The sequence below is a fragment of the Stylophora pistillata genome, chromosome 11, assembly GCF_964205215.1.
Source record: "Stylophora pistillata chromosome 11, jaStyPist1.2, whole genome shotgun sequence".
Classification (NCBI taxonomy): domain Eukaryota; kingdom Metazoa; phylum Cnidaria; class Anthozoa; order Scleractinia; family Pocilloporidae; genus Stylophora; species Stylophora pistillata.
In genome coordinates, this window is record NC_142529.1 from 2935666 (window position 1) to 2959098 (window position 23433).

The following is a 23433-nucleotide window of genomic DNA, read 5'->3' on the forward strand; positions in this document are numbered from 1 at the left end:
ATGAAGATAAGTACTTGGCGGTCCGATATCTAAAACTTGGTTTTGTAATTATCTCACATTTCATCCTTGTTGCATCACAGTTCACTGGAATCCTTAGACAAGGTCAAGCTAAACATCTCTTCTGTCGTATTGGATGAACTTTTCACTTGCGGCAAAGGTATCATAGCCGTTATGTGGAGGGTACGTAATTATCCAGTGGGTAATGGGGTGTCATAATTCTCACTATATCATGAAGACAAATGCTTATCAAACACACTTCCTGTTATCGCTCTTATTTTGGGCAGTTCACGCGATAATCGCGAGTTTCGTGGCGCCATTTTTCTTGTATTCTTAACTTTCGATTTATCTGGAGGTTCCGGAATTTGTTTACATTCAATTGACTGTGTTTATTCAGATATTCTGTTTAAAGATCCGCTTGGGAAATATTACACCACTCCTTGTAAAAAGCAGAGGCGACATTTATTTCTTACGTGAAAGTAGAGAAAGTCGCAAGGCGCAATAAAACATTAGGGAGGGGGCACTCATTTCCTTTGTGGGGTATATCCTCCCTTGTCAAACTGTCGATTAAGGTTTAATTATTTGAAACTGCTGTAGTATCTTCCAGAAAATTTCAATAATCGAGAAAATCAAGACATATCGAAACAAACTTGCACGTGGAATGAGAACATTCATGAATTGCGTCTTCATACCTAAAAATCTATCTACCCCTCTAAGATGTCAACAACTTCCCTACCACCTAGGGGCATATCACAGGCGATTACTTAAGTTTGTTTTAGTGATCGGTACAAATCAATCATCAGCAGTGTGTGCGTAACTATTTATTATCGTGAAACGTCGCGGCCGTCTGTTCGCCACACAACGTAACTTTTCAAGTCTCGAATCTTCAGCGTAGGACCAGAGGGAGAAATCATTCCGATGTTGTCCAAAAAGTTTTCTATAGTGGTAGATTTAGGGTGTTTTCTGGTTGTAATTGTCGTAAATGCCTTTTTGGCACTCATAACCCCTCCATTTAGACGTGGGTTTTTCTGCAACGATGACAGCATTAAATACCCGTACGTCAAGGAAGAATTTCTTCCTACTTGGACTCTACTGTTAGTTTCAGTCCTCCTACCGGTTTTTACGGTAAGTGTTTCTGTATTCAATATCATTTTACTTAAATAGTGTTGTAAGATGTCGCTAGTGATGCTAAGAACACCTTTAAAACACTAAACAACGTGTTCAATGATTCTATTGATATTAACGCTCGCTTATCGTCGAATTAACTTGTGAATTAGCGCGTTCCGTGACGAATAATGTTAAATTTCTAAGCATCGAGGCCATTAAGGGCCAGCAGAGCATCCTTACAAGTTGTGATTTTAGATTTAAAAGCAATATTAGCGAGGTAAAACAACAAAGGATTATATTAGATGTCGTATTAAAGACTCTGGCGCTTCCTGTAGCGAACTCGAAGGGTGTAACACCATCTCACATTTACCATCTTGGAGTGCACCGGCCGTTTGAACGATTTTAATCCACAATTAAAGTAATGGTGAAAATATAACTATGGTGTTAGCGAATCGAATGCGTGTGAGAATCATTGAATCACAACATAAGAACGAACGCTGAGTTAACAAACTGATTATTGACCGAAGGGTACAACAACAACAACAACAACAACGCATATGGAAGTTTCTCATAAATGTGTCGGCTTGAATCAAAAGTCTTTTGGAATGAATGTTTGTCTCGCTGATAGGCTTCCATCAAGACATTAAATATACTTCTTGCATAGGGATCATTGAGAAATAAAACCGAAACAAACTGGTTAGTGACTTATGAGAGACACACTGTGCGGGGGAATGGGAGGGGGGTTTTAAGAGGAGTGGCATTTCAAGAGGTGACATTTGATCCCCTATTCTTCTCTGCTGTGGGAAAGGCCTCTAGGCTAGGTTTCTTGTGTCATTTTATCTGGGTTGGACCAGTTCAGATGAGTAGTTCCCTGTGTCAGCTGATATGCATTTCCTTGTAGATTAGTTTTGGGAATTGGATGTCAATAACTTTTCTATCATCGCTATGTTCACTGAAAAGTTACGTGTCAGTCACAGCTAATTTAAGGTTTTTGTTTTCGTTTTTCTTGGTTTTTTTTTATTTTTTTATGCAGTGTGGACCTTTTCCCACAGTGAATACTTGTCAAAACCTTCTCCTTTTTGTTTTTTTTTTGTTTTTTTGTTTACATTTTCTGAAACGAATTATATAGCTTTATCAAAATATGACCTTGGCATCGGGGTTTAAAAAAATTGAAATATCATGAAAAACTCCTCTTAAGCCAAACTAGTCCAACAGTTGATCATTTTGATGGATTAACACTTAATTCTCGTAGATCATGTAAATTATATTCTCTTGGTCAGTGGTTCGATCCCGTTCAGGTCTGATTTCTTTTTCAGGTCTGATTTTCGCTATTGCAATAATAGCGCTCTCTGCTGCGAGGATCGTGCATCATACGTATATTCTCTTGATTTGTCAAATCTTCATTTGTCACTTCTGTAGTTATGTTAATGTTACTGTCAATCCTAAATCTAAATAACTGGGAAAATTGTCCAACTCTTATCACAAATTTAGTGCAATTGAATAATATCAGACCATTTACAATCATCAATAAAATTGTATTTTTGCATGAACTGAATTAGATCATCATTTGTGAAGTTGGAAGGCAATACCAAAAAGGTCAAAATACCAAAAGAGAACAATATCAGAACACTAATAACAGCAATGTCTGCGGATCATGGATGAAAAAGCCATTATTCCAGAGGTAACACAAACACAGTGATTATATTATAGTAAAAAACTGGGTGGAGTCAATTTCAATCTGTGATCAAAAAGTGTTTGATGAAATCTGGACAACTGCAAAGCAGTTGTTAGATTTGGTAATGTAGTTATATTATTACAAATGGAATTGGAAGACACACAAAGTCCTACAACCAATTTAGAAATGAAACATCAAATGATCAACCCTTTAATCCTTAAGAGAGACTAGCTTCTTATTTCTCCTTACATTACCACCCTTAAATCAAATATAAAGGTCAGGAGAATAAAGGAAATGATCAGCAATTTAGGAAGCTCCTGATTGTCAAAAAAATTCTCTTTTCCAGTACCACAGGAAATATAAAGAAAACAGTGTGGAGAATATGAACACCAATGTTACAGTTTTAAGTGTTAAGGGCATTCAGACACAAAAAAAAGCAGCCTTGACTTTCTTCCACAAGAAAATGAACTTAATGTACCACTTTCTAACAATTCCACTGCAAAATGAACTTAAAAGCTATCTAACAATGCACCCAAATGATGTGTACTGTACAATTTCGAGGGTCAAGCACACACTTTGTTATTAATACTGAAATTAAGTCCCTTATAGCCAATCATATTCAAAAATTCTATTTTAGTTTTCAATGATCTGTTAAGAATAATAGATCATTGAATCCTCAATAAGAGGATGTCACAATTAATCATAGCCATCTGACCCTTCCATCTGATTTGTTTCTGCTAATTCTTTTCAGATTGTTTGGAACAATGTCTGTGTTTTTATATGGCTCACTAATTAATCTCCTGATCACTCTGCTTGGGAAGACATATAGTGGTGAATTAAGACCCCATTTTTTGGCAGTGTGTAAACCAAACATGAGTCTGATTGACTGTAACCAGGGATACATTACAAACTATGAATGCACTGGCAGTAACCTTGATGCAATTGAAAAAGCCAGGTAAGAAATAGCATTACAAATATCTAAACTAAAATTAAGATACCGGTATGTTGAAACAAATTTAGAAATATTTCATAAAAACTTGATCAATATCCTGATAAAAGAAGCAAAGTTAATAATTGTCCACAACTTATCATTAACTACATAAAATTTTCTTTTAGGAGATCATTTCCCTCAGCACATGCATCTCTCTCTATGTATGGCATGCTCTTCCTAATAGTAAGTAGCAAGTTTTGTGTTTGTAGTCACTAAGCAACTATGGTATTTATCATGAAAAATATTTGAATCAACTGAGAAAGCTAATGATGTCACCACTACCACCAAGGAGATGGGACCCAAGAGTGTTCAGACTTCTACAGTAAAAACCTAATATCTTTGTAATGGTTAATCAAAAAATTAATGACTGCCACATTTTTCAGCCGAAATCACACTATGATAAAAAATTTATGACAACAATTTCAAACACTAAAAGCAAATTTTCAACTGAGCACATTGTTACCACACATCACATTAACTAGGAGTGACCAAGACAGAATTTCTCCTTACAATATCAATACAATATTAAGCAGACAAGTAATGAGAATTCAGAAAATTTTAAGTTGATCTTTAACCAAATTCTCTTAACTAAAATCATAAGAATTCTGTGGCAGACAGTAAGGAGAATTACTCATGAGATCTAGGGAGTGAAAGGGTTAATACTAATGTCAGGATTTACTCCTCAAAATCTTTAAACTCAACTATGAAAGTGAGACATAAACGTCACTCTGTACTTTTTTCTTGCAGGTCTATTTTGAATCATTTATAAGGAATGGAGGTTCTTTCCTTAAACCTTTCATTCAAACAGGTTGCTTCATAGTAGCACTACTGTTTGGTCTCTCTAGGGTGAGAGACCACATGCACCACTGGCATGATGTTTTTGCTGGGTTCATATTAGGCGGATTTATTGCAGTCTATATGGTGAGTCATATCTACCCACCCCACCCTGGAGTGCTAAAAATTGTTAATTCCCACACAACTATCATTTTCCTCATATTCTCAGTGATGATCAAAGAAAAGGTCTGGCTACAGACTGCATCTCTCTATGTTGTAAAGTTAACTTTCTGACCCCTAAAAAAGACTAGTATCTAAATTCTCCTTACAGCATCACATCTGAATTAAACATTAGGGCTATGAGAATAAAGTAAATGGTCACACATTAAAGAAGCTCTTGATTGTTAAACAAATTCTCCTTGTCAGTACCTTAGGAAATGTATAGAGAACAGTATGGAGAGTATGAAAACTGATGTGAAGGTGTAAAGAGTTGACTAGAAGTGGAAAACAGTCTCCTATCTTGCTTGCTAATGTGTTAACTCGGGTGTTACTCTAAATGCTCAGCTCATAACCTAACCCTCATCAGACTCCTGAGTTACCCAGTCTCACCCCTATGGCTAAAATATCATAGTAAAAGTTGTGTTTTTGTTTTGTTTTGTTTTTTTTTTTGAGGGGAGAGAGGATTAGGCAGAAGGATGTTATCTTATTTTCTTTAAAAATGAGCACATTAGAAATAGCTTCGGATTGCTTAGTATCAAAATTAAAGAAATCAAGTCTTTACATCAATTTGCTTCACTTTCAGTCTACAAACATTTTGTTTGTCTTTTTATTCCATGAACAGGGCATAAGAGTCCTAAGGCTGTTTGACGAAAGTCATCAAACACCAAAAACAGGCATCGTGCATCGTGAAACCCTGAAGAGCTCAATGGACAACAGTGAATTCAATTTGCATTCCCCTGACAGACTTATACCAACCACTCCACAGTTTCCAGTTGCTCTATAAGCTCAATAAAACCCTCATTTGAAAGTTATATTATGTTGAATTTCCCTTTGGAACTGTTAGTTTCAGTCATGCAAACCTTTACATTGGCCATGAGAGGGAGATATTTCTTAAAGGCAACAAACTGAAAGGGTTTGCATAAAGAAGTATAGATTGAAGCAGGAAAAAAGTGTTTAAAAGTTACAGGAGAGAGTTAAGGCCATAAGGTGGGAATTCTCCCATATCCAATACCTAATGAGCACCCTGAAACTATAGAAAAATATTTTTTTACAACATGATTAATCAGTGATTAACAAGAGTAGCAATATCAATTGATCAAGTATTTGAGTTCAATTCTATAAAGATGGGTGTTAAGAAAAATTAAACACCTGGGTTGATAGTAGCACAAAGTTATTTTTGTCTGAAATATCAACTATTATACAGAAGGTTAAACTTCACAATAAATGACAAAAAGCAATAATTCTGAAAGTCTCTGTTGGCAAATATATATGTCATTCTCAAATACGTATAGAGCAAAAATAGCACTTAATGTTGGATAAAGTCAAAAAGGAGGAGGAGGAAGTAATGGAGGAGCTATCTTAGGTTGAGAGCAAGATTCTCATATGAAATTGAAACAATTAAGCGAACACATGTAACAACATATAACATTTGATAGCACTGAGTGCTATTTGATAATTTTTTTCCATAAAAAAAGAAGCTTCACTTTTGTAAGCTACATTTAGAATTGCTTTATGAATACTATGTATAGGGCAGTTATTCATTTGTTAGGTGACACAGTAATTAATCTTTAAATAAAAGAAAGCTTATCTTTGGAGTAGTCTGCACATTTCTTGTGATGACATTCTGAGTGACACTTCATTGTTTTACTTTTGTGTCTTCTCTTTTTTTTCCTTTAAGATTTTTTCCCAAGCTTTTGCTAAGCCCTCAGTTGTGTTTGGAGGTTTCTATACGAAAACAAGAAGTAAACTCTCATTTAACCATCATGCAAGCAAGCCTGCTGTTAAAGACATCTAAATCAGAACCCTGTAAAAACTTACTAGTACTTAGTCTACAAAATATAACAAAGTCTTACATTGCACTCTTCATCTGGTGGGTAAAGTTCTTTCTGTGAAAATAAATTACAATAAAAATTAGGATCCGTAAAAAATTTAAAACATGTTATGTACACTGATCTACCCCTTGATTATAATTAACTGCTGGACTTAATGCTGAGAACTGGTTAAAGAAGGACAGTTGCAATCATTCTTGGACCTTCATCTCAAAGTGTTTGTTCTATGACAGCCCTGGTATGGAGTAACAAGAATATTGCTAACCTTCTTCTGCGCCATGAAGTCTTCGTATGATCCTGGCATATTAAAGTAGAAGAATATTGCCACGGGAAAAAACACATAAAGAACAATCTGCAAAACCAGTACATTACTTTGGCATTGGTTACACAATTTATCGAAAAGCGCGCTATTAGTTCTCAGCCAATTTGTAGTTACTGTGACAGACGCTTCTTTCTTTAAATTTACTTCACTGCGATTACCTAAAAAGCTAAAAGAATCCCAAAAAGTATGAAAAATTACCCGTCCCAGTTCTATCTTCGATCCGATCGCCATCTTGGACGAGGAAACTGGTACATACTTGCGCAGTAGCCTTGATGCGCATATATATATTATAGAGAGCCGCTAGGGCTGTGATTGAGTATGAGCCTGCGCTATCTCCGGACATAAACATGGCAGTCCCAGTTGGTGTTCCATCCATTTCCCAGGTTTGTGTTGTCTTTTTTTAATGCATTGTTTGAGATTATGGTCGATTGAAACATTTTTTGTCGAATATTCATATATCATCGCATAATACCACTCCGATCTTGAGAGATTTCTGCTATTTTACTTATCAAATTTCAAGCTTTTCCTTGCTCCCATGTAAGCTTATAATTATTTGCAAAATTATTAGGTGATTTCTAGTTGTACAAATTTAGTCCATCACCCCTGGCTGATTTTAGAAGCGCTAGGACGGTTCAGATGCTTTTCTTCGGAGAAGAACGTGTTTAAATGCTATAAAGCAAACGAATGCCACTTGCTGATGAGCTAGTCCGCAACAATATTAATCGAGAAGGAAGGGACGAAGATGTTGCATTGCCCATTTAATTGTGAAATTTGCAAAGCAAATTCCGCGTATAAATTACAATTTCTTTCAATATTTAGTGGAATTTATTCGACGATTGTAGTTTTTTTTAAGTTTCCTTATGTTTCCATCGTGTTTCTTTCGTGACATTTCTTGAACTCTGCAAACATAGATTGAATTTTTGAGAACTCTTATCTTGCACTTTCTTTGAACTTCTTTGATAATGGCCTTTTATGTTCACAGCTGTCAGCAGGACATGCGACTGTCTATGAGAATTTCTTCAGACAGGTATGTCTTGATGAAGTCTGTAAAATATCGGCATCTCTTAATTCGAAAGTGCAACTTATCAATAAGTTATTTCTTACGTATGTGATAGCCGGCATTAGTTGAAATGCGAGCCAGCAGTTAATTTCTTGTCAAACATTCGGGCTCCACATAATTTGTTACTGTACATTTTAGGGTTACAATGTAGATCAGCATGGATTAGATTATGATGGAAGATCGATACATGTATTGACGGTTTGGAATAATTATGGATAATCGATTTGTGCACTGAAGTAAAACTACGTGAAAAAATCTCAATTCACTTGCATAGAGCATTGCACTAGGACCCAGCATAACTTTTCCTTTACAAAGACCAAACGTAATGAGACTATTTAAAAGTAAGCATACGCATATTAAAGAGAAATAAGTCATGAAGCAACTATCACATAATTGCCCATAAAAATGGAAAATTATTCTTCCTTACAAAAATTTCAATAATTAACATTTATTTATAAATTTATAATTAATTTTGATAGTGAAGACTGTGTTCTCCTGAACTGATGTAACCATCTGCATCTTTGCACCAGTCTATGTAGCAAGTTGTAGTTAGATGGGAAAGATGAACTGCCAATTGAAAATTACTCTTGATATATTATTATTTTTGGATTTGTCGTAAATTATTTTGACAGGCGGATGTGTCTAACACTGGTCAAATTGGAGCATCAGATGCTGCGGCCTTCCTCAAGAAGTCTGGTTTAAAAGAAGGAATTCTTCACAAGGTAAGCATAACAGGTTTTTAAAATTCAAGAGTGATCTTTAAATCTGAATTTTTGTTATATGTAGTAGAGCAAGAACTTACCGCCTCCCTTGACATGGATTAGGGGTTGGACTTTGGGAAGTATTCCATTAGCTATAGTTACTGTAGTTGTAAATGCCATAAACAGTGTTTTAAGTAATATATCAAAGATGAGTTGTGAAAGATGCCTCAGGGCATAGTAAGAGTTACGTACGTTTGAGAAGATATTCAAAATTAACTACATCCATCTATTTTTAACAGATTTGGGAGCTGTCTGATCCACAAGGGACTGGATTTCTTGATAAACATGTAACTATATGTAGAACTCAGGGCTTGACATTAATGGTAGCCAACTAGCCACAGACTAGTAGAAATTCAGTTTTAGCTAGTGGTTTTCAATTTCCACTAGCCAGTTTTGCTAGTAAACAAACTGAAATTGTCATCATCCAAGTTGTCACTAGCTACTTTACTGGTAAGTTGAAAAGTTAGTGTGGAGCCCTGGAACTGCTATAAAAATGTGGTATTTTTTTTCTCTTCTTCTTCATCAATCTTATCATACTTTCAAAGCTTTTCTTATTCCTAATAGAACTGCCTACAATTAATTTTGCAGAGATTTTTCTTGGCTCTGAGATTGATTGCCCTAGCACAAAATGGTAAAGATGTCTCATTGTCAAATCTGATGTTGCTAGTCCCAGCACCCAAAGTGGTAAGTACATTGTGCTTCTCAAATTATGTTGGTGCATTTTCGTTAATCTATTTGGGAATTTTCAAATTTTTCTGTTTACCTTCTTTCATAGATTTAAGCTTAAAGATTATATTTAATTTTACACTCTTAGACTTCGACTAGGCAGTACTGTATTTTCAGAATTCAATGTAGTTGGTGTAAATAAATACCATGCCATGGTTTTGTACATGTTGCAGGTAATTTTTGCTTTTAGTTAATATTATTTCTCTCTACTGATTGTTGCCTCTTCCCTTTAATTTTCATCGTCTAGTTTATGTTGTTTCTTCTTGCTATTTCTCCACTTTACATTTTTTTTAAATTGTAAGGAGAAATAAGGAGCTGATCAGCCTTAGGTATGAAAAAGCCCAGAGAATGTTAATTATTCTGACCAATAACTTAAGTCCTTTTCTTTGGAAATACCATTTTTTTCAGGGTGATGTGATCCTCTCAGCAGTACCTCCTCCACAGGAAAGTACGCTTTGGGCTGTAAAACCAGCAGAAAAAGCAAAATATGACAACATATTTGAGGTAAGTCAAACTAACCTAATAATTTTTTGTTTTATTTTGTTTTCTTATAATTTTTTGTATAAAAAGTTTCCTCGATAAAGACCATTAAAGTAGCAGTAAAATATATGTTTTATGAAGCAAGTGGTTCTTATTTATATTAATTTAATATGACAACAGATGTCCACATTTATTAATTTGAAAAAACTTTTTTTTTCTTTTAAGGGACTGCAACCAGTCAATGGTCTTCTTCCAGGAGAAAAAGTGAGACCTGTAAGTTATGAGTTTAATGAAATTTTCTGTGCAGCCTTGTTTATAAGAAGCCTAACAATTTTTTTGAAAGTGATTTAAATATATACCTTTATATATATTTTACAGGAAAACTTTAAAATTATTGGTTTAATCACTTGAATTAAGTTTTTTCCATCTTGTAGTTAGATGTAACATCACCCAGTAGCTATAACCTTTGATGTTTATGGTATATCTGCTGCTGATGGTCTCTATTAAAATTTCTTTACACTGTAAAATGATACTTTTGTTTATAACACTGAACTTTTTTTCAGGTTCTTTTAAACTCAAAGCTTCCTATTGATGTACTTGGTCGTGTATGGGAGCTTGCTGATATTGACAAAGATGGAATGTTAGACGGTGATGAATTTGCAGTGGTGAGAAAAATATGGTTTGTTATTTATGAAGATTAAACATCACATTTAACACTAGCTTCAATTAAGATAAGGTTCAAACCAAGTTTGTTTCAATAGTCACTTGCACTTCTTTAATTTGTTTCTGTCACTGTTTCCGACATTGTGAGAGTATAATAGGAGGCAACTGAGCTCTTGTGAAGATACACTGTATATTATTTTATTTTAGGCAATGCATCTTGTGTACCGTGCATTAGAGGGAGATCCTGTCCCCCTCACACTTCATGGCAAGCTTATACCACCGTCAAAAAGGAAATTAAAATTGTCTTCATCAGCTCCTTCCTCGCCATCTCCAAAGGGGCTTACTCCACCTTCAGTCAGCAGTTCTGTTCTCTCCACAACCACAGTGAGTTTTATTCTGAATCAGTGAATTGTTATTCAACTTTTGAGTTCAGATAATATCCATGCTATCCCTCCCCCTCAAAGGATTGGTCACTTGAAATTCCACAAGGAAAGTGGTAGGTGTCAACTGCTTAATTATCCCAGAAAAAGCAAGAACCAGACTTAAATTTCTCAATCGGTGGATGGCTGAAAACCATTTCCTCTGTAGTGGGGAAATCATTTTTTAAAGAAATCAATGTTTTTGCTGTACAAGTAGGACAAGGTTGCTGTGTAGCACATCAAAAACAAGGATTTAAACTTTCAAAACAGCCAGAAAACAGAATTTGATAAATGTTTAAGTAAAACAACATGTGGAATGCATGTGAACTTGGTTATTTAGTAAATAAACCCCTTCAGGTGGCTGGTATGTCGGCTGATAATATTTGTGGCTGAGAGATTGTCTGAAAAATGAATATTTGGCCAAGAAGTGAAGCTTCGAGGGCAAATATGAAATTTTGAGGACAATCTCTCAGCCAAGGACATTATCAGCGGACATACCAGCAAGCCAGAACAGGGTCTATTTATTTTATGATCCTCCCATTAATTTTCACATTGCAATTAAACTGCGCGTAAACATAGTAAAAAAGCCAGTGGTGATCTGATGGCGAATGTGCGTGATTGATGCAAGCAAGCAAAAATAAAAACAAGTTAATTTGGTTTCCTTCCGTGTAAATAGGAGAATGGAAAAGTTGAAACTCTTGCGTTGACTATGTTTCTTTTTCACTGAAAAAATCAGAGGACAAATATCAACGCGGATGGGGGTTATTGCGTGATAACTGTCCTGTGATTTTGCACCACGTGACGTAAAGTAACCAGTAAAATTGCGCCAAAATTAATGGTGGGTTATAACTCAAATTATCCTTAAAAAGAGTATTCATTTTGTTTTCTCCTGCCAGATGACAATTTAGTTTTTTAGTGCATTTTGCAAGGTCAAACATTTGTAATTAGAAGTACACAGCCAAAACAAATTATTGTTTGCTTTCTCAGACTACTCAGGAAACCGCATGGGTGGTAACAAGTGCTGACAAGTTGCGTTATGATGCCATGTTCAAACAAGCTGATAAGGATGCTGATGGACTTGTTTCTGGTATTACTATATTCCATGATGTTTCTTATTAACTTTGGCAGTCCAGCAATATTGCTGTTCAAGGCATACACTTTTGCATTTTTTATCCTTTTTACCAATTTGAAAATGCGTGAACTTGCACATCTTGGATACAGCAATTAATACAAGACTCACTCGTAGTTGGAAATGGATTATTTTTGTATACCGTAGAGTTGTAAATTTGAATCTTACAAATTGTATAGCTAACCTATTCAGACTGTTATTTTTCATTTTGTAGGAGAAGAAGTAAAGAGTATCTTTATGGCATCTGGATTGCCGCAACAAGTTCTTGCTCACATATGGTTAGAAATACTTCTACATGTTGCATACCATCCACTAGATAATCATCTTATTTAATATTTTTACTGACTAACTGACATGTAATACTGAGGATCCTAGTTGTTAATTTTTTTTTTTCAGCCTAGTCATGAGCTAACTTAGTAGCATCTTGAACCTATTTTAATCTCTTTGCAGGGAATGTGCACTCACACCACATATAACTCAACACAAACCTGCCTAATGTTGTTTTACTTTTCTTCAAGGGGACTGTGTGACTTAACAGGCCAAGGACGCCTGAACTCTGAGCAGTTTGCCCTAGCCATGTATCTTATACATCAGAAGGTTATGGGTGTGGATCCACCTCAGACCTTGCAGCCAGAGATGGTTCCACCCTCTGTGAGGAGTGGAAGTGCTGCATCCCCTACTGGGGGAGAGGACAGAGTAAGATTCTGTTTTTACAGGTTACACTTGTTAGGGATGGCTTTGAGGGTTTACCAACAGTAATATTTTTCTGAATTCCTTATCATTTCAACTGGACATGTCATTGCTACCTGTTTGAAAAGTTTAATCTCACATATGTTGAGGTTTGAAAACAACAGACTCTCAGGCATGCTTTGTCTTTAACAGATGCGATTGAGTGAGTGATAACTTTATTTTAGCACGATAAGTAAAATCAGCATTGCTGGTGGGGTCGTGCAAACAATAGTTACGAAAAAAAATAAAATACTTAAACATATGTACAATTTAGAATTAAGACTTAAAAGCTAAGACCTATCAGAAATATTTGTAGTCGGTATCTCTGTTTTTAGTTATGGCTAAAATAGGTTCAAAATTTATTTTATCTGTGTCAAATTTCCGAAGACAGCGTTTAAAATCTTTCAAGGTTTTAGCCGTTGTTTCCTTGTTCATTAAACTATTCCATGCAATTGCTCCTCTATAACTTATGGAGTTCCTGATAAAGTTTGTTTCAGGTCTGGGAAGAATAATGTCATCCTTTCTTCTGGGGCCTGATTTCCCTTGTGTAAAAAGTTTTTCGAATTCTGTAACGGTGAAACCCTTCGTACATTTGAAAGCAAACTCTGTAAGTTTGTAAGTTTGTTTAAGATTGTAAGTTTGATGACTGTAAATCCTGTAATAGGCCCCCTGTAATAGGCCCCCTGTAATAGGCCCCCTGTAATAGGCCCCCTGTAATAGGCCCCCTGTAATAGGCCCCCTGTAATAGGCCCCCTGTAATAGGCCCCCTGTAATAGGCCCCCTGTAATAGGCCCCCTGTAATAGGCCCCCTGTAATAGGCTCCCTGTAATAGGCCCCCTGTAATAGGCCCCCTGTAATAGGCCCCCTGTAATAGGCCCACTGTAATAGGCCCCCTGGGGTCTTATTTATTTCAGGTACTTTGGGAGGTAGCTAATAGTCCATTTTACAGTTGTGTGCTTGGTTGCCAAGCCTTTGAATGGGAGTGAGGCTAGAGATGACCTTGTTATGATACAAACCTTGCTGCCTTTCAAATGTAAATCACTTTGTTATCATGCTAACTAGATACAGGTCTCTATCACAACAAGGTCATCTCTAGCCTCACTCTGAATCAAAGGCTTGGTAACTAAGTACACAACTGTAAAATGGCCTATTAGCTTAATAGAGTGGGGTGCTTATTAATAATAACAATAAAGAACTAAATTTTATGATCTAACTCTCTCAATGGACCACATTACATTAATTTTTTAACATCGCTCTGTTATTTCCGTATACTGTATTCTATTGGTGCCAACGTGATAACATCAATCAATCAATCAATCAATCACCATTATCAATTTTAAATGACAAACTAAAATTACAATATTTGAATAATTTTATCGTACTTACTGACATAGAGTGTTACTTCGAAATTTTGTTTTTTGAGGGGCAGGGGTGGTGTGGCTTAATAGAGGGGAGCTTAATAAATTTCTTCCTCTAAAGCGGGGGGTTTATTCAAGGGGGGTTTATTCGAGGGGGGTTTATTCAAGGGGGTGGCTTAATAGAGGATTTACAGTAAATTACTGGAGAGAACACTTGTGCTTAGAAGCTAAGTCCTATGTAGGTTTTCAAAAAATAAAATGGTTACTGACCCTCAAAATGTGATAAATTGTTGTAGTGATCAACACAAAAAAAAGACCAAGGCAATTTCAGTTTGTTTACTAGCCAAACTGGCTGGTGGAAATCGAAAACCACTAGCCAAAACTGAATGTCTACCAGTCTGTGGCTAGTGGGCTGCTGTTAGTGTCCAGCCCTGCAAGGTATCCAGAACCTCCAGTGGTTTTTTTTAACCTTTTTACTGCTAACATAGGTGAAAAATTGTTTTAACTGCCTGCAATGTATTTCTTATAAAGTTTGTTCTAAGAATTTGGTGTTGGATCAATTGATATTCCCCTTGTTATGAATTTTTGTGATTCTCATCACTTGTCGGCTTAATATTGTATTGATATTATAAGGAGAAATTATGTCTTGGTCGCTCCTGGTAGTGAAAGGGTTCAGGTAGAGAAAACCTTCAGATCAACAATGAATATTATCTGCTGCATCTGAAAATATTTGGCCTATGCATGTCAACTCACTGCTTTATTTAGTCATTTCCCCAGTTGATGTTTCAGAGATTCTCAACACATCTTCATATGACAATTTATTTAATATGAGAAAAGATCTATTAGAATTGGAAGAGTGGATAGTTTCTTCTTTTGTTCTGCAGGAGGGGGGAGCTGCTGGATCTGTCATTTCAACACTAAGTGATTTTTCAGCCATCAAAGAGCTGGACAAGATAACTAAAGAAATAGAAGACCTTGGGAGGTTTGTGTAGTAATACAGTATTAAATTAAAATTTGATATAAGACAACACCTATAATTTGTCATTTACTAAAATGGACTAAGAAATTTGCCATGATATGCTAAGGCAATTGCCTAGCACAACTCTTACACTTCTTTTGTACTTAGCAACTTCCTGTGTACATCCATTACTCAATAGTGTATGCTGTGGTGTTTACCATTTGTTAAATGACGATTCAGTAATAGTCAACCTTTCTGAACTGTCCTGAAATCTTATTTTCAGTCCCTGTATTCTTTTGGCTTTGTGATCATATCTCTTGTTTTTAACAACATTATTGTTATTTACATGCATACTGGTATCATTCTCTTTTTTTGTAGAGAAAAAACCAGTTTACAGCATGAGATTGAAGAAAAAGAAGAAATGATCAGACAAAGAAATGGAGAAATACAGGTACACTGTCATGTTACTTGTCATCAACAGTGTCACATTTGAAACTTGCAGTTTTTCCAATGTCATTGTTGCTATCTTGCTCTTTATTTTACAGAATCTACAGAGTGAGCTTGAAAAAACTAAACTGAAATATCAAGAATTAGAGAAACAAAAAACAGATTCACAAGGCAAACTTGATGACTTAGACAAAGAGGTGAAACATGCATTTCTGGGTAGTTCTTACTCTTTTACATTCTGGTATTCATATTCATTATGATATTTTTAAACAGTCTATCTTATTAGGCTCTGCGTTAAGTTATCTGTTTATTTCTATGAACTATGCCATAGTCACTTGACAACTTCTTTTCTTAACTTTGTCTTTAGTTTAACATTTTTCAATTTTGGTCAATCCAGGGCATTGCAAAGGCTTGGCCGAAGAGGGGCAGGGTATATCTAGCCCCTACTTCCTTTGCAGAAATAAAGGAATAGTACATAATAACATCCCTGTGCCAATTAGAAGCTAGTGTAGAATTTATGGATGGGGAAATTATGTCAGTCTGTCATTTTATTTTTGTGGAGAGTATTAATTTTTTCTGTTGTCCTATGTCACATGATAACTACGTTACCTCCCTGATTGTCACCATTGTTATGATGTACTTTCCTTTCTATTCCAGAAAGCCAAATTGGAAGAAATGTTGAAAGATGCAAAGCAGAAATGTGAGGAAGAAACAAAAACGGTTAGTGCAGTTCAAATCAGTAAACAATAATTTGGCATGTTTCTGCAGTGCAAGAATAATCACCAACAGTGGGAGTTAAAGTGGAAACAAAAGAAAAATCTGATTTCTGTTAATCTCTTTTTCAGATAAACGGTTTGCAGGCACAGATCGCATCTTCGAGAAAATCAGCCCTGGTACGTGAATCTCTTTTATTTCTACACCTGTTACCGGACAGTAGAAAAAAAAATTGTCACTCTGATGAAAAAACGTGCCTCTCTCTCATAAAGACTACGGGGATCAAAGGTTGCTTGTTATCCCCCACCCCCTAGTGCATCCATGTATGGTCTTATATAGTAATAAGACGCTTGTGAAGGACCCCCCCCCCCCCCAGTTAATAAAACGCTCCCTACTCTCCTCTCATGTAAGATGTTGGCGTTTAGTGTGAGAAAGAATGCCGATGATATTTTTCTCTTTTTGTATTCTTTTTTTTATGTGTAAGATCTTCATTTACTTATCCGTATGGAAACATCAACTTGGTAATTTTGCGATCTCTTATCTACATTAAATATATCTTATTAACCAAGTGCGAGGGCCGTACTGGGAGAATATCGGCCCGAGATCTTGACAGTACGGACCGAGCGCAGCGAGGTCCGTACAAAAAAGACCTGGGGCCGATATTCTTCCAATACGGTTCCGAGCAAGCTTGGTTAATAAGAGATTTATTATACGACTGAAGTTCAAAGGGACGCAAGTGCGGTATCATTCGGGACCATTCGGGACAGTGCCTGGTCCAATACTGAGAGAATACTGACCGGCAATAGAGCATTTTGATTGGTTGATTTTAGTTCTTGGCCCTCTGACTGCCCGAGTCGTGTAAGAAGATAAATTATCTCTTTTACAGCAACAAGAAGAAGAACTTAGCAACGCGAGAGATGAACTGAACAGAATTAGAGAGGAAGAAACCAAGCTTGAACGAGAGGTAACTGGCGGATTACTTCTTTTTCTGTCATTTAATATTTGATATTTCATTACAACTACTGTAAAATTTTACGCCTACAGATCGAGTCAAGTAAAGAACATCTAGAGACAGTCCAGAAGCAAATCAAATCTGCTCAATCAGAAATAGCACAGGTAATTATGATAAAATATTTGAGCAGGAACAGTTCTTCTTGTAGAACCGTTTCTGAACCAATACTTCATACTTTCAAGCACTCTGTGAAGGTGTAGTCTGATCGTCCGGGTGAGTGTAGTCCTGAGAAGGACTGTTGTCGGTGGTAGTGACTGACGTTTCGACAACCTGTGCGGAAGTCATCATCAGAGTCAAGTGAATGATTGTTGTCAGTAGAACAATCATTCACTTGACTCTGATGATGAGAAGGACTGTTGTCGGTGGTAGTGACTGACGTTTCGACAACCTGTGCGGAAGTCATCATCAGAGTCAAGTGAATGATTGTTGTCAGTAGAACAATCATTCACTTGACTCTGATGATGACTTCCTCACAGGTTGTCGAAACGTCAGTCACTACCACCGACAACAGTCCTTCTCAGGACTACACTCACCCGGACCATCACACTACACCTTTACATGTTACCCCCGGGTTCAAACCATTTACTGCATTTCAAGCACTCTCTCTCACATATCTCAAGTCTGTTTTACTTCATGAGTTGAGAAAAGATTTAAATTACGAATATTTATTTTCTAGGTCAGATCAAAGGTTTCAACACTTGAAGAAACAAATAGTAGCCTAAACGCCAATATTGCACATTACAATTCGTTGATGAACTCCCAGAGTTTGTCCAGTGGTCCAGCGTCCATTCCAGATTTTGCACCCCTGTCAGATGCGTTTGACATGACGCCAACTCCCTCAGAAGCCGATGCCATGAGCGTCAGAGCGACTGTAAGTATGAACGTGAAAGTAAAGGCGGGAAAAACAAAATCACGTGCTCAATGTTTTCATTTGATTGGTCGCCTGAGGCAAGGTCCAGGCTGTGATTGGTTACAGCGCACTGATAATTGAATGGTACTCTATTTGGTACAAAAACCAGATGAAGGATAGCAGCCATACTTAATTAAATAACTCTCAAGAGTGTCAAATATCAAAATTGAAAAATAGTTTAAAAGTTGCTGTGGTAGATACTGAATAATAAATGGAATCATGGGGATGTAAGGCTGTCGAAGAGGTTTCATTTTCATGGTCATAGCATATAGTATATCCTACAAAAACTCAAACCTTAGAGGGTGACATGCCGCTCCACACCTGGCCTCTAGGAATGAAAAGGTTGAAGTTTCTTTTTTGTTTAGGCTGGCAGCAGTCCTGTGAGCAGCATAAGCGGCTTTAGTGTTGGATCTGGTCGAGTAGATGAAGCTGTAGATGATTTTAAGGTAGGTTCCTTGTTTCTAATTTATGAAGTTTACCAAAGATTTCCTATGTTTCTCTAAACTCTCTGTTTTCGACGCCGAATGTTCAAACTTGCTTCATTTTTCTAAATTTGTTGTCTTAGGATACAGATCCTTTCAAGAGTAAAGAAAATTTATTTAGTTCTTCAGAAACAGGTAAACTGTAACTTTTACCACATTTTCTATTGCCAAGCTTTCATTTCGATTTGTTTACCTCTTATTGTGGCGTACTTTGTCAAGTATTTTTCGAGCTGGATATAGGGGATATTTTGTATCAAGTAACTATTACGAACGAGTAAGTTTTCGTGTTTGACCTGATGTAGTTAGGGTGAGATTGATTTAAAAATTACCACATCAACCAATCAGTACATCGGTGTACAACATAAAGAACCAATGAAATTTCAAGTTAGATGCATGTGACCGGCCTCAAGCGCGGGAAACAGGAAAGATCAAGTCACGGTTAGTTATATCTGATTGGTTTAGAGGGTGGCACGAGTTTTCTAAACCAATCATTGAGCTTAGTAAAGTATAACCAATCCCTACTCGGATTACTTTTGGATTACTTGCGACACTAAATCAAATATTGCTTTTGTACCTATTCTCTTTCAGAGTCAAACGATCCTTTCCACGTAGATGATCCTTTTAAAACAGACCCATTTCATTACAAGAGCGTTTCGTTCGCGGACCCTTTTCCAGGCGATCCGTTTGAGGTAAGACCATGACGTATACACTACCCTTTTGATTAAAACTCCGTCAGTTTTACACATTTCATTCTTAGAACACTGAAGCTCGACAAGACTGGGATTCACGTTCTTCCCAGGGCGAAGACTTGTTCAAAGGTGATCCTTTTAAAAGTGATCTTCCAGCCAGTGCAGAAGCTAATGGGTCTGGTGCAGGAATAAGCAATGGTGAGTCGGCAACAGATTATCCTAACTTCACCTTCTAACTCCCATGAGTGACCAAGACGGAATTTCTCCTTACATTATCAATACAATATCAAGCAGACAAGTGATGAGAATAAAGAAAAATATCAGTTAGGGGATTATAAGTTGATCCACTACCTAATTCTCTGAACCAACATCATAAGAATTACATGGCAGACTGTAAGGAGAATTACAAATGAGATCTTGGGTATGAAAGGGTTACTAACTATCGGGCCATAATTTGTTATCATTATGAAGGAAAATCTCCTTTTTTTTTTTTTGTCAAGCATGAGATGAAGATTCTCCCAATTACTGACCTAAACTGACCTGTGTGTATCATCTGTATCATCACACCTTATCGCTTCACGAAAGGCATAGTAACTCTTAGGTGGTTATTTCTGTTAAAACAGAAATCTGCAGGGTGAAAGACTCCAGGCCCCGGTTGTTCGAAGGGTATAGAACGCCATCCACAAGATTAATCTCTATCCGGCACAGTGCGTTTTGTTTACAAAAATCCGCTGGATAGCTTTATCTGCCCTTTGGACTACCACGCCCACTGGTTGTTTGCCTCAGGGTGCTAGATTCACCCACTTATTTAGCGAAGTGTGTTTTTAGATCTTCAGATTTAACTTGGCCGTCTCAAGTATAATGGGGGAGAGCTATAAAGAGGGGTGTTTTCACGACTGTTTGCTGAAAGTGCTATGACAGCTGCTTTCACTTAACCTCTCTTTCTGCGTTTTAAGGTTTATCATCTTCACCAGCCAAATCAGATCCTTTTGCTATGGATCCCTTCCAGAGCACATTTCCAAGCAGCAAAGTAAGTTGTAATGTCTTCCCTCTCAACATTTGTCAAGGTCAGTCACTCTCCCAACGACCTCCAGGGCCCAGTTGTTCGAAGGTCGATTAGCGCTAAGCCAGGGCTAAATTTGTAATCCAGGGCCCAGGTGTTCGAAGGTCGATTAGCGCTAAGCCAGGGTTAAATTTGTAATCCAGGGCCCAGGTGTTCGAAGGTCGATTAGCGCTAAGCCAGGGCTAAATTTGTAATCCAGGGCCCAGGTGTTCGAAGGTCGATTAGCGCTAAGCCAGGGCTAAATTTGTAATCCAGGGCCCAGGTGTTCGAAGGTCGATTAGCGCTAAGCCAGGGCTAAATTTGTAATCCAGGGCCCAGGTGTTCGAAGGTCGATTAGCGCTAAGCCAGGGCTAAATTTGTAATCCAGGGCCCAGGTGTTCGAAGGTCGATTAGCGCTAAGCCAGGGCTAAATTTGTAATCCAGGGCCCAGGTGTTCGAAGGCTAATTAGCACTAACCCAAGGTTAAATTCTAATCAGGGTTTCTTTAATCCTTTGTTCAAAAGTCTTTTTTTGGATAATATTCCTTACACATTTTAGAGCATCCAATCACCAAATTGTAGACAATAAGAATTCAACTGAATTTCCTTTTAAAGCTTTCAGATCCGAAATCAGATTTTACAGTAACCCTGGGTTATCTAAACCCAGCTTTGAAAAACTCGGCCTAGGTCTCTTTATTTCTCTCAGTGTTCAAAAGCCGCTTTGGGATAATGTTCCCAATTCTTTTAAGAGCATTCAACCATCAAATTGTAGACAAATGGAATTGAACTGAATTTTTTTCTAAAGCTTTCAGATGTGAAATCAAATTTCACACTAACACTGGGTTACCTTAACCCACCTTTGAACAACTCGGCCCAGGAAACTCACTTATGAATTAGACCTCACCCCACCCACCCCCCCACCCCCCCCCACCCCATGAAAAATTCTGCCTATCCTCCAAAGAAACTTCTTAGAAGGGGCTGCGCTGTTTACTGAAAACAGTTCGGTACCACAGTTTAATAACAAAATTTTGTTGTATCATGGTTTCCTTATCATTTCAGAATGCGACAGATAACTTTTTCAGCTCAGATCCGTTTAAACCATCTGGGAGTGGTTCAGATGCTAAGAAAAGCTCGAATAACCCACAGGAGAAAGATTCTCTCTCCTCTGTCAAAGATCCTTTCAGCAATCCCTTTGGCCCTGATCCATTTGGTGAGTTTATTAATTACTTCCTCTAAATGATTAATTACTTCTTTTGAATGATGTACTTATGAATGTTTTGTTGCTAGACTTTGATCATTTGTTTAGTTCTCATTACCCCCTGTTTGACTTAAGGAGAAAATAAAGTCGTGCTCTGATTGTTTTTTTCGGTTGAAGTGATGTGCCTTTCATTGTGTTCATTTTTTTCCAGGTTCATGATGAAACTCGACCTTTCCCCAGTTGAACATACCGCATTGTCTGAATGTCTATAAAAGTATCGGCGAGAACAAGATTATGGCTCTTGTAGTCTCCCGCTTCAAAAACTTTGTTCAAAGTTAACGAAAACTAAGTAACAACTATATTGAAAGTTGATGGGAAAAATAGCGTTTTCGGTCAAAATTTTATTTTGGAGAAGAGGCTGAGCCCGCGATCAGCTGAGCAAGTTTTGTTGATTGGCTTTGCGATCAATTTAGATATCTAGTACACTACTAGCGTAACGGCGTTCGACGTGTTCATGAGCCTTCACTGATAAGAGAAAGAGAAGCCGGCGTGTGGAATAGTAATGTTTTCGAGAGGGGTTTATCTTTGCAAATTTAAGTGTTTGTTTGTGCGGTCTTTTCTATTAGTTCCGTCACGGTTGCTGTGGCAACGCTACTGACCGAAAACAGTGATGGCGGGCTCAGTAAATACTATTGGCAAGAAAAGAAAATAGGATATTAAGCTAGTAAAGGGCGCTCGCTATCCTTCTACATAAACTTGTGTGGACTGTCGGGAAACCAATATTTGAGTATTTTACAACTGCCTGTCGGAACAAAGGTAATTCATCTACGGAGTGAGCGAGAATACAAAGTAGAAATGGCACACTAGTTGAAGCACCGGAAAGAAAGCAAATGAACAAGTCACGATTGGTTTGGATTGCTTCATTTCCTGAGAGGATGACACAAGTTTCTCAGACCAGTCACAGAACCAAGTAATTGCGAGGCGTGAACCATAACCATTGAGATTCGGCGTTACTTATCGACAATCGAAAATTGCTCCGGATTGGCCGACCCTGCTTACCTTTTTGTTAAGGAAAAGAGTTTGTCGTGAGTTCCTTTTGTGAACGAAGTATGTTTTTTTTTTTTATCGCATTTTATGATTTACCCATCTACTCCCGGAAGTGATTAAAATGTAACTTCTTCCTGTAAGATCCATACATTATCCAGCAAACAGGTAATGAGAAGACTGGAACTTATCAGGTAGAAGTTTTTCTTTTAATCTAACACCCGATTCTCATAACTAATTTACGAGGAAATGTAAAACAGCTCGAGGGAAGAATTAGTGACTAGATCTTGAACGTTTAAGGGTTGGCCCGAGAACAACCTGTTGACAAATTTTAATTTTAATTGTATATGTCAGGAATCTAGAGTATTTATCAACTGCATTTTTTTATGTTTACGCCGCAGCTTTATAACACGTGAGTAAAACTTGAATTATGGTCACACACGAGTCCATCTTGTTTGAAATTAAAAGCGTGACGTGAAAGTAACGCATTGGATCCTTTTGCAACTTAATGTAACGTAAAGCAATCTTAAAATAATCAAATAATAAGCGCAAATAAAGGAACGTGTGACGGGCTTTCAATAAAGTGTATTCCGGTCTGACAGCTTTTGCTTTAGTTGTGTAGCGTAAAAGCATTCCAAGTTTTAAGAAGTTTCCGGGCTCCATTCAGTAACTAACAGGACGCTGAATCAGGAAGACATC

General features: G+C 37.1%; 3 protein-coding genes across 4 annotated transcripts; 2 read left to right on the top strand and 1 right to left on the bottom strand.

The window, feature by feature from the left end:
* The first annotated feature begins 783 nt into the window (after positions 1 to 783).
* On the top strand, positions 784 to 6355 carry LOC111323127 (phospholipid phosphatase 1). The gene is made up of 6 exons (XM_022926423.2): positions 784 to 1122; positions 2664 to 2785; positions 3531 to 3734; positions 3896 to 3953; positions 4518 to 4691; positions 5386 to 6355. Exons 1-6 carry the CDS (start codon positions 916 to 918, stop codon positions 5545 to 5547), a joined length of 927 nt encoding a protein of 308 aa, XP_022782158.1. The 5' UTR covers positions 784 to 915; the 3' UTR covers positions 5548 to 6355.
* LOC111323128 (protein PET100 homolog, mitochondrial) lies at positions 6187 to 7170 on the bottom strand. Its single transcript, XM_022926425.2, has 4 exons — positions 7113 to 7170; positions 6858 to 6944; positions 6617 to 6649; positions 6187 to 6488 (listed from the first exon to the last, which is right to left on the bottom strand). The coding sequence occupies exons 1-4, from the start codon at positions 7143 to 7145 to the stop codon at positions 6408 to 6410; spliced, it is 234 nt and encodes a 77-aa protein (XP_022782160.1). The 5' UTR covers positions 7146 to 7170; the 3' UTR covers positions 6187 to 6407.
* Positions 7171 to 7213: 43 nt separating this feature from the next.
* On the top strand, positions 7214 to 23307 carry LOC111323098 (epidermal growth factor receptor substrate 15-like 1). 2 transcript variants are annotated; one of them, XM_088738434.1, is made up of 27 exons: positions 7214 to 7297; positions 7897 to 7941; positions 8607 to 8696; positions 8975 to 9022; positions 9324 to 9419; positions 9870 to 9965; positions 10167 to 10214; positions 10505 to 10606; positions 10812 to 10988; positions 12011 to 12110; positions 12367 to 12430; positions 12671 to 12848; positions 15124 to 15221; positions 15576 to 15648; positions 15743 to 15841; positions 16302 to 16364; positions 16490 to 16537; positions 17245 to 17322; positions 17403 to 17474; positions 18047 to 18241; positions 18646 to 18726; positions 18846 to 18897; positions 19351 to 19451; positions 19520 to 19649; positions 20408 to 20481; positions 21552 to 21702; positions 21902 to 23307. In XM_088738434.1, the coding sequence occupies exons 1-27, from the start codon at positions 7262 to 7264 to the stop codon at positions 21907 to 21909; spliced, it is 2403 nt and encodes an 800-aa protein (XP_088594560.1). In that variant the 5' UTR covers positions 7214 to 7261; the 3' UTR covers positions 21910 to 23307. The 2 variants fall into 2 exon arrangements, with proteins under 2 accessions (XP_088594560.1, XP_088594562.1); XM_088738436.1 differs by having other exon boundaries at positions 19562 to 19649.
* Positions 23308 to 23433: the final 126 nt, after the last annotated feature.